Here is an 11,440-nt window from a genome sequence, read left to right as displayed (position 1 = left end):
TGAACCAATCCCTCAGCCATGCAGGTTGGGCCACTGCTCCAGCGTTTCAGCTCCTTCATCTGGGAGGGACATGAATAGCCTACCCCAAAAATGTTTAAAAAAAAAAAGTTTATCATTGTGGTATAATATATAATTATAGTATATAATTAAGATTTTAAAGTTTGTAATTGTGAATAAAGACTATGTCATTAATGTGTCGAGTCTGCGTATGTGCTGCCTTAGAGTTATTTGAAGTGTAATTTCTTGCTTGGGACCACAATTCCCCCACAAGTGCCCTGATACTTACGCTGTATTTCCTGCAGACCACGTCATCAGAAACTTCTGTCAGACAGCATCTATATTATATATATATATATATTATATACAGCATCTAAGATCATTTTCATCACGCACAAAAACTGTCCGCACCAATCAAAAGCAGAAATCAAAGAAGAAATTATTGGAAAAACAATTCCGAGTTTTTTCCGAAAAGAATTCCAGAGTGACCTTTTCCTGCAAATCCGTCTATCTCAGGTCAAGCCTGGTCAGATCCAGTGGCTCTCAGTGTTCCTCCGCCGTGATCCACACTGGTCAGCGCTGAACAAAAAACTGGCAGAATTCAACAGCTGTGAAGTGTTTTTAAATCATGTTGGATATTTCAATGCCTCCTCAATTATTTATATTTTTGAAAATAAACGCAAGATGAACAATCATTTTGGTGCACGTTGTTTTGAGTATCAGTCGTGCAAAAGATCAGTGATGTTCCAAACGTGAACGTGGTCCCCTCGTGGTCGAATTGTGTGTTCTGACATTCACAGTTATTGTCTATAATCGGGCTGCCCAACCCTGCTCCTGGAGTCCTGTAGGTTTTCATTTCCACCCTAATTCGGCATACCTGATCCTACTAATTGGCAGCTCAACAAGATTTATTTATTCTATTGACTGAGGTTTGCTTTGTTAGAGATGGAGTGAAAACCTACAGGATCGTAGATCAACAGAAACACAGTTGGGCAGCCCTGCTCTAGCTGTTGAATGAGGTGTGCTTTCTTAGGGATGGAGTGACAACATACAGGATGGTAGATCAACAGGAACAGGGTTGGGTCGTCCTGCTGTATAACAACTAACCCCCCCCCCAAAAAATTTCGGAAATGGCAGTTGTGCCATGGACGTTACGGCAGGGACACTGCAGCTGGATAGACGCAGTTCGCCAGTGCGCTCACCGCACGCTGGTGATTAATGCATGCCCTACAGTCCACAGAGCGTGGGGGAGGACCACGAACAATGGGTTTAGAGGCGTATCTGTCATAATTGGCTATTAGCCTGCGGGCAGTTGGTATTGTCTAAGCATACACAAAATATTCATATCACTGACAGACAAGCAGGTGCATCAAGTAAAAAACAAAAAAAACAAGCACCGCTACAGAAAGAGAAGTACAGTAAACCGACAAGTGTGTTGCGTGTCCCTTCAGTGCGACCTGTCCTGTTAAAGAGAAGGCTGCAATGCATTGTTTCGGATGTACAGAATGTCCTTTAAAAGTCCTATGTAAAAAACTATAATTACTGTCGTCAGCATAAGACCTGCAAACGTAAAGAAACTGATTTCAGGCCGAGAGGAAATTGCAGAGTAAGTGCTTCTTCGGGCAGTAATCGGGTGATCCTGCGCTGCCATCTCGGATACTAGTATCGCAATATCAACCTGACAACAGTACCTGTCACCACCCCGGCGCCACATGACTCAAATTAATACTCTTTCCCGGGTGATTCTGGGTCTCTCCGTACGTTCAAGGATGAACCAGCAAGAATTCAAGGTCACTTTTTAGCGAACAAGCGCGCGCGCCAATGTAACTGAAACTGACCCGCGACGAGAAGGCGGCACAGTCTCACGAGCGCGCAATTTTCTAAGCTTAGGCCCACTGCACTGTAGTGACTACAGGACCAGCGGCGATAGCAGATAGCAGACCCGCTCATCGGACTTATATTCTTCATCACTTGGACAAATCACTTCGTGAGATATCTGCGGTCGCTAATCAAGGTTGTCTGATCTTTCCAATTCAGATGTAATGCAACTTTGAAAAAATCTAGTTCAATTTAAACATTAAACAACATTAATTTAAACAACAGATACCTCTGCTGTTCACGCGAAGGAATACCCCGGCCTGTCATTCCATAATTCCGTCTAATAATGAACCGAATTAACGTTCAGTCCTTGAATCAGAGAATGTATACAAAACGCAGAGAATGTATACAAAACTACGGACACACATCACGAATGTTTTGAAAATGCTGAATTATCCTACTCTGTACGGAATACCATTTGCGTCAGGTTTGTAAATTAACCGCTGCTCGCTGAGCCAATTTATTTACCTCGTGCACCGCTAACTGTAAATAGCAGTTGCGCAGATGGCACTGCCTACCGCCCTTGTTCTCACATAAAACGTCACTCAAGCGGAGTTTGTTTCCGAGAAGCGGTGCAATGTTGCCACTATAGGTAAGGGATATGCAGCAGTTTTTTTTTGTAACCATTACTCTGGATTTCTTTATCCAGTGTTTCCCTTTTATGTCCCAATTGCATGTGGACGGTGGCACTAGCTTTAACAGCACTTGGAAAAACATCTGTATTTTGCTGGGAAGTCTTGGTCCAGGCGTTCAAGCTACAGGTTAGCCTAGGCTATCAATTCTTTTAGGAATTGCGCATTCCTCTCTTTGCTCGTGTTTGGTCAAAGATAGTGCGGTGTACACACTCTGTGCGCCTTGGAACTCTCCCTCTGCCCTCCCTCCCTGGAATAAACTGTGCTCCTGCCTACTTGCGGGATGTCCTCTCCGAAACCGCACAAAGCTAACCTCTGGAGTATGAGGGAGCCCTCGGTCGACGCAGCGCATGGCAGCAAAGAGTCCGGTTTGGAGATGACCGTCACAGTGCCCAACGCCCAACACCAATCGATAAATTCTGGCAAACCCGTCAGCGATGGCTACGGCGGCAGGACACCGCCGTTACGGCACCGAGCTCAGCTGGACTCCGGCAGCCGCTTCGAGGAGATCACCGTGGACACAGCTGTGACGCGCCCGGTCGCCCACATGCCCGGGGTAAACTTCAACCCGCGGATGTCAGTGTATAGCGCTACGCGACCCGCCGTGATCACCCGAGCCTACATTCAAGGACGAGTGTACAACTTTCTGGAAAGACCGACGGGGTGGAAATGCTTCGTGTACCACTTCGCAGTGTGAGTCCTCTCTATATTGTTATCAAGGAACAAAGTTTGGAGCGATGTCACCTGACACCGTCAGGAAAGTAACACTCTGGTCGCATTGAACCAGCTTTTAAAAATACTTTTTCAAGGGCGTTTTGTCTTCGGGTTTGTATAACGGTTTGCTTCATCCTTCTAACGTTCTCGGCTCGTGAGTCAAGAAATCAAATGGGCTTAATGGCTCTTGAATGCAGTTTATCAGGCAACGGTTGCGGGTTCGATACCCCGTTAAGCACCCGGCTGCTGTACCCGTTCGCGAAATGGGCTACTTGGCATAAATTGCTTTCATAATAAATTATTACCGTGGGATATGTTTAGAAAAAAGATTACTGCATCACTGGCCATATTTAAGTTCAATGAGCACTTTATTAGCTATGTATTAGACTTATTGTTTAAACGTAAGTCTTCTGCTGCTGTAGCCTATCCACTTAGAGGTTTGACGCATTGTGTGTTCAGAGACGCTATTCTGCACTGCATTGTAATGTGTGGTTATTTGTGTCCTGTCAGCTTTGACCAGTCTGGCCCTTCTCCTCTGACCCCTCTCATTAGCAAGGCTGGGAGATCCAGCTCCAATGAGCTCTCATTCTGCCCGCAGAACCACTGCTTACTGGATGTTTTTTGTTTTTTGTTCAATTCCCTGCAAACTCTAGAGCAGTGGTCTCCAACCCTGGTCCTGGAGAGCTACTGGGTCTGCTGGTTTTCGTTGTTACCCAGCACTTAAGTGTAATCAACTGCTCTAATTGATTAATTAACTCGCCTCACCTGGTTACCTGGGACTCAACAGGGTGCTGATTTTAACGTGAAAACAAAAACCAGCAGACCCAGTAGCTCTCCAGGACCAGGGTTGGAGACCCCTGCTCTAGAGACTCTTGTGTGTGAAAATCCCAGGAAGATCAGCAGTTTCTGAGATACTCAAACCACCCTGTCTGGCACCAACAATCATTCCACGGTCAAAGTCACTGAGATCACTTTTTCCCCCCATTCTGATGGTCGATGTGAACATTAACTGAAGCTCCTGACCCGTATCTGCATGATTGTATGCATTGAACTGCTGCCACACAATTGCCTGATTAGATGATTGCATGAATAAGTAGGTGTACTGATAAAGTGCTCTGTGAGTCCCTATTCGTTTGACTTTACCAACTGCAGAAATGTACATCAACGGAATTACTATAGTGCAGTGTTTCTGAAATTCAGTCCCGCCTGCACAATTGCAATCCTAGAATTCTAACAAGCTGTTAATATTTTTAAATTACTCTCCATCTTTGGAATTGTTTACCCTCTTAAGCCATGTTATGTTCGCAGTAGCTATGCCACGAAGAATGACAATCCAGTATTCACATTATGCTCTATTGTAAACCATTACAAAAAGAGAGGCGGAGGGTTTTAATTGCTCAAATTAAAGGTTGAGGGGAACCAGTCGGCCCCCTAGCTGGTGAAATTCTGGACACCTGGCCACTGAAACTAATCATCTGGAAGAAAATAAGAATTTCAAGACAAAGCAAATGATAATGCACTGTGTTAAATCAGTTATGTCACAAATTATGAAAGAACTTCTATTTGAACAACCTAATTAGGAACATATTGATCAATTAATTTAATTTGAAGTTAAATCTTTTTTCTTTTTTTGCAATATAGCAAAATATTAACTTTTATTCTTCATGGCATGCATTTTGGACATAATGTGGCTTAAGAGGGAAAATAATCCCTCTACAAAATGAAAACCAACTCCTAGAAATTCACAGCTTGTTAGAATTCTATGATTGCAATTGTGGTTGGACCAGTATACTCAGGGGTCCCCAGGACCAAACTGCTTTACTCAAACAGTGTGGCTGAGTTTGTCGTCTATCCTCAGTTCTACGGTTCAAGGTTGGTTTTCCTTTCATTATTTGAGCGGTTATTTGCCAAGGACTGAATGTATTCTCTTTGCTTCAGTTCAAAGACTTCTTTGAAACTGTGACATGGGTAGTTGACACTTTCTCTCACCTTGCACCTTTATTTCTACACTGTCATGTGGTGTACTGGTGAAGCTCCACTCCAAGAACTCCCTATTCCACCTATTTCACTAGCCGTCTCGCCAAGTTTCTTCACTGTGGTCCTGGTACGAGTTGCTGCTTTGCGCTTAATGAATCCGTTGATGCAGTTAATCACCGTTCACTCATCTTGACAGCGGGTCTGAGTTTGTTGCTCAAGATTAAGGTGAAAACAAAACCAGCAGGTCCTGCAGCTCTCCAGAACCTCGTCTAGAGAGTGTCCGGCAAACCTGGCGTTGAACATGCCAGGCTGCTCTGCTTCTAGGACAGGAGTGTACAGCATGGGCTGATCCGCTTCGGGATTTTGTGCCAACTCAATGATTTAATTAGCTAAATAATGTCTTGATCAGACATTTGTATATGCTCCAGCTGCAGCTGCAAACTAAATATTTTACTCTGCTCAAGTACAGGAGTGGACCAGCATAGAGCTCTCAGAAAAATATATTAGGGTCAGAAAAAAACCCAGCTCGGAGACTGACCCTCTCGGACAGTCCTGTTCTAGAGCATATGTATCCATGGGAAACGATGTGCGTTGCCAGACGTATAATTCATGAAAACCGGCCCCCATGCCCATGTACAACATGAGGACGAAAAAAGTGTAACGGTGGAGAAGAAAGATGGAATTCCTTACAATCTAGCAGTCAACTTTTAATCTGTTATGCAGACTGGACATTCATATTGTCCCGTTGACACCACAAACCACATTTGTACAAGGAATCATTTTGGACTTTCTGGTCCACTAAACTGAGTGGCTGAACCGGCTCTCTTCCAGTGCAGTCTCTGGGCTGCTCTGCTCTCCTGTGCAGGAGGTCGTTATTAGACGGTGGTCAAGGTCCCACCACTAGGGGGCAGGAGGTGAATACAGAGGTAGAAGAGAGGGGTGTGGTTTGGGGGGGGGTATGAGCAGAAAGGGGGAAGGGGGAGGAGGTGGGGGGTGGACACTGAAGAGGAGTTGATAGTCCCTGAAGTCCCTGAGTTCCCGGTCAGCTGTGGAGAGTCTGGATCTCCCAGCCCTTCGTGAGGGGGGGGACGGTGCAGGGAGGCTCTGCCAAAAATGCCAGCCTGTTATCAGACCTCCAGAGCTCCCAGCCCACACATTCAGTGGGAGAGTAACGGCCTTATCACTGAGGCTTCCAGCATTGCAGTCCTGTGTGTGTGTGTGTGTGTGTGTGTGTGTGTGTGTGTGTGTGTGTGTGTGTGTGTGTGTGTGTGTGTGTGAGAGAGAGAGAGGCTATGTGCATGTGTGTGAGAGAGATTGTGTGCATGAGAGGGACTGTGTGCGTGTGTAAGTGTGTGAGAGAGTGTGTGCACGTGAGTGTCTGTGAGTGCCTTTGTGCATGTGTGCATGCATGCATCTGTGCACGTGTGTGTGTGTGTGTGTGTGTGTGTGTGTGTGTGCACATGTGTGCATGTGTCTGTGTGATCTGGTTCAGTGCTTCCTGAATTTGCCCCTACATGGAGAGGCCTTCTGAGAAGGGAGTGAACTGATATCACATGCACGCACACACACAAACACACATACACACACACACCCTCTGTGCACCGAAGCCAAAATCCTCTCAAAATCTGTCAAGTTCTGCTGATTTTCCTCAGCATCCTTGTCCCACCAATGACCTTGCATGCACACCAGCTTCCTGTTTTATTCCACCAATCAGAATGATGAAAGGGAACAAACCTGACCTTCACTCGACTCTCTCTCTCCCTCCTTCCTGTCTGCCTGCCTGCTCCTTTCTCTACTGGATTGTTTATTTTGTGTGTGCATGCTTGTGCTTTCTGGAGAATGATCAACAGTGTCATCAGAATTGAAAGGTTCCTCCAGTCAGAACTAGCTCTGCCATGGCACTGTGTGGCTTTTCTGCACTTGTCTGCGCAAGGTCTCCTGTAGCACTTTGTGGCTCTCCCCCTCCAGTCAGTGCTAGTTTTCCTGTAGCGCTGTGTGGCTTTTCTCCTCCAGTCAGCACTAGCTTTCCTGTAGCTTTTTTATGTCGCTTTCACTGTGTGGGAATCTGTATCAGTGTGGTTTCCTTTAAAATGCACATACTAGTGTAGGCCAGACCTTTTCTGGGACTCACCTCATGCACTCCTGCAACCCATTTTGGATCCTGACTCCTGACGTTCAAAAACACTGTTCTAAAACGATTCCCAAAGATTCTGAAGGCTAAAGTTAAACTTCCACGGTACCTTTTATACGCAGCATTGCACATATCCAGTATCTTACATTTTAGGTGTTAAGCTGATGCTCTTATCCAGAGTGACTGGAGTGCAACACGAAGAGCACAAAGAACGGGCCGAGAATTGAAAGTTGCAAACACAGAAAGTAGTGATTAATCAGAAGTGTAACGGTCAGGCTAGAAGACCCCCATCCTTCATCCTTCTTTCACTAGAGTTAAAGGTACAATAGGTCATTTCGGACTTCTAACGGTCAAGAGAGGAGTTGCAGCAACATACGCGTTCAAACCACCACACTGTTTATCCCACCCCTTGTTTGTGAATGCTCTGATGTTGAAACGCCATTGGCTGTGGCAGTTATAACCAATTTTCAACCAACAAGCTTGAATTATTCCACAGCTATATGATGTTTTGGTACAGAGTGCCGGCCCATCAACTGCATATTTTGAAACCCAAATTTAAAGACTATAAACACAGGTTGAGGGTGAGTCAACATGTCAGTGAGCCTTTTTCAACGATAGGAAGGGATTTACAATGGTCTTCTAACAATGTTTTAACACATTAATCTTACCTATTGTACCTTTAACATGTGAAAGGTAAGGTAGAGAGAGTTTTAATTTTTTATTTGCCAACAGGGGGCGGTGTCATCCAGTTGTTGCTTGTTAACCATTAGTTTCCTAGCCGACGAATGTCCTCTGTTTATTAAATTACGTCTTCAGCTGCACATCGCTGTTTGCAGAGCTCTGCCATCGTTGCAATCCACTGTAGTGCTTTACTGCAGTGAGGTCGGCCGACTTGCTGTAACTTTGCCCGGTTTTTTGTAGCTGCGAAAAAAATAAGACGTCTAATTGAAAGCAAGGTTAAAGGAACACTGGTCACCCTGATTAGGGTGTAATAATGTGCCTCAGACTCCGATCTGGCAGGGGTCCCAGACAACGGCCCGGGTCTTTCAGCGCCCGTGTTGAGTGAGCGCGCCGGCCTCTGTTCCGCGGGTCGGGCGCTCGTGTGACCGCTAGCCGAAAAGCCTCGACCGTCCGCCCCTGTAGCTGCCAACGGGCCGCAGGGAGATGTTTATTCCGGTGGTTTTTCGGGCTCTTATCAGGTCTAAATTTACACAGTGTTCCACACGACGATACCGCACAACCCCCCACGTCCCCTCCTCGCCCTGGGTGGAAAACTGAGTGACGTCAAACATGCGTAAAGAAACCAGGAGTTTTGCGTCATTTCTTTCTGCTTGAGAGAGTGTGTGTGTATGTGTGTGTATGTGTATGTGTGTGTGTGTGTGTGTGTGTGTGTGTGTGCGCGTGTGTGTATGTGTGTGTGCATTGGGGGGAGGTGTAAGGCAGTAGAGTGGCGGTCTCCTCTATCTGGGAGAGAAAACAGTGTTATCTGGGTAATGGAGGGGGTCCAGCAGCTCACTGGTGCTGGAGTGGAGAGTGAGTGACCTTGCGGGGGGGGGCGGGGGGGGGAGGGTCTGACAAGTGCCGCTCTCTTAAGAAGGAGGAACACCAGCCTACAGCTATAGGTCACCAGTCACCAGTGCTCGGCATTATGGGATAGGTGCTGCTGTGCGCTATGGAATGGGCACTGCTAGGAATTATGGGATAGGTGCTGCTGTGCACTATGCGATAGGCACTGCTTGGCATTGTGGGATACTTGCTGCTTCACTTCATGGGATACTTCCCGCTCGGCGTTGTGGGACAGGCACTGCTTGTCGAGTTCCTAATGAGCTGAAACCCCCGTCGCGGCCCCGCCTCCCGTAATGGGGTAGGCCAGTGTGGTGTGGTTTCCCTGCAGTCGCCATGCGGAGAATGCAGCCCCGTGCGTGCGAGAGAGAGGAGGCCGTCGCCCGCTATCTGCGCCTCGCACCTGCGGGTCACCGGCCCGACCCAGCGAGTGCCGGCACCCTCTCCAGCCCCAGAGCCCGGAAAACACGCCCCTGTGGGGCCCTCGAAATTATCTCCGTGAATATAAGTGTGCCTTATGACTGCAGGCACTTCCATTGCTTTCACTGACCAGTGGTGATTGTGACATCAGCATTAGAATGTTCAGACATTCCAATCACATGTGCGTGATCTCACGCCTTAAAGCAGGGACCATTAAGTCTGGCCCTCGAATCCAGATCCAGCCCTGGTTTTATGTGCTGCCGATTGGCCAGAGTGTCTTCACGCCCGACTCCCAGGTAAAGGGAGGGTGGAAAAGCAGCAGTTCTCACCAGGTAAAGGGAGGGTGGAAAAGCAGCAGTTCTCACCAGGTAAAGGGAGGGTGGAAAAGCAGCAGTTCTCACCAGGTAAAGGGAGGGTGGAAAAGCAGCAGTTCTCACCAGGTAAAGGGAGGGTGGAAAAGCAGCAGTTCTCACCAGGTAAAGGGAGGGTGGAAAAGCAGCAGTTCTCACCAGGTAAAGGGAGGGTGGAAAAGCAGCAGTTCTCACCAGGTAAAGGGAGGGTGGAAAAGCAGCAGTTCTCACCAGGTAAAGGGTGGGTGGAAAAGCAGCAGTTCTCACCAGGTAAAGGGAGGGTGGAAAAGCAGCAGTTCTCACCAGGTAAAGGGAGGGTGGAAAAGCAGCAGTTCTCACCAGGTAAAGGGAGGGTGGAAAAGCAGCAGTTCTCACCAGGTAAAGGGAGGGTGGAAAAGCAGCAGTTCTCACCAGGTAAAGGGAGGGTGGAAAAGCAGCAGTTCTCACCAGGTAAAGGGAGGGTGGAAAAGCAGCAGTTCTCGGGCCTTGAGGACCGTATAAATGCAGTTCAGAATGTACTCTGTTCTGCCAAATCCTCCACAAAGCAGGCGACAGCATTGAGGGAAAAACTCCCTGGATGACATGCAGGCAGAAACCCTGAGAGGAACCAGACTCAGCGGGGGGAACCCATCCTCCTGGCCAGTTCAGAGTGGGGGTTCATACGAATAATACATGTGGATAGTTAGTCCTTGCAAAATCCGAATTTTTTGCATATTTTCCGAGTTCCCTCCTCGGGAAGGTTCCGGTTTGCGTAACCATGGTTTCACGTCCTCTCAGCCAGGGAACATCTCTGCAGGCCTGTCTCAAGTTCACTTAGAGCTGTGTGAGATTGTCCCGGCACTGCCAGTGTTTTTGTGGTGTGTAATAGCAGGCTTTCCAACGTGTCTGACCCAGCGAATAGGATAATGATTCAGGTTGACAAACCGCACCGGACCTGTGCCAACTGAGGTCTGAAATACCTTAACTCTGTAGATCAAAGGCCGAGAACTGCTGGTTTTCCACCCTCCCTTTACCTGGGAGTCGGGTGTGAAGACGGTCTGGCCAAACAGTGGCAATAATTGCTCAGGCAATTACCTGGGAGAAAGTAAAACCAGGGCTGGATTTGGATTTGAGGGCTGGAGTTGATCCCTGCTTTAGATTTCCTGCAGATAACAGACAACTCATTGTACAGTTTTTATTTTATTTTTAAGAAACTTGTACTGGTGAAAATGTTCCTGGTTTAGAACTACATGCATTTTAAAAGGGGATGCATCACTGTTCAGCCCACGATCAATGGTGTTCTACCCCTGGAAAGGTTTCATCTTATGAAGCGTTATCCAATCCATTCTGACGTTATCCAATCCATTTTTTCAAAATCTTTTTTTTTTTTGGGTACAAATAAAATCTTTTATTTTGTATATATGCAGTATAGTATTCCTTTATAGTGTACATACACTCAGTGAGCAATTTATGAGGTAGACCTATACATCAGCATGTCAATTTATTCAGCCAATCATGTGGCAGCAACTAAATACACAAAAGCATGCAGATGTGGTCAAGTTTTTCAGACCAAATGGGAAAGAAATGTGATCTGAGTAAATTTGATCGTGGAATGATTGTTGGTGCCAAACAGGGTGGTTTGGGTATCTCAGAAACTGCCGACAACAGTCTCTAGAGTTTGCAGACAATGCATATAACCACACATTACAACAGTGGCATGCAGAAGAGCATCTCTGAACACACAACGCGTCAAAACTTAAAGTGGACAGACTATAGCAGCAGAAGTCCAATAAGTCTAG

At 46.7% G+C, this 11,440-nt stretch overlaps 1 protein-coding gene across 1 annotated transcript in view; it reads left to right on the top strand.

Moving 5' to 3' along the window:
• Window positions 1–2,790: 2,790 nt before the first annotated feature.
• kcnq1.1 (potassium voltage-gated channel, KQT-like subfamily, member 1.1) overlaps window positions 2,791–11,440 on the top strand; it is a 123,759-nt gene continuing 115,109 nt past the window's right edge. Inside the window, exon 1 of the mRNA XM_061222516.1 lies at window positions 2,791–3,200. Within this exon, the coding sequence (XP_061078500.1) occupies window positions 2,791–3,200 (410 nt within the window). The remainder of the gene's footprint in view (window positions 3,201–11,440) is intronic.

Source organism: Conger conger, chromosome 15 (assembly GCF_963514075.1).
Source record: "Conger conger chromosome 15, fConCon1.1, whole genome shotgun sequence".
In the NCBI taxonomy this organism is placed as follows: Eukaryota; Metazoa; Chordata; class Actinopteri; order Anguilliformes; family Congridae; genus Conger; species Conger conger.
Note: the sequence above shows the minus strand (reverse complement) of the source record. Positions and strands in the feature narration are given on the sequence as shown.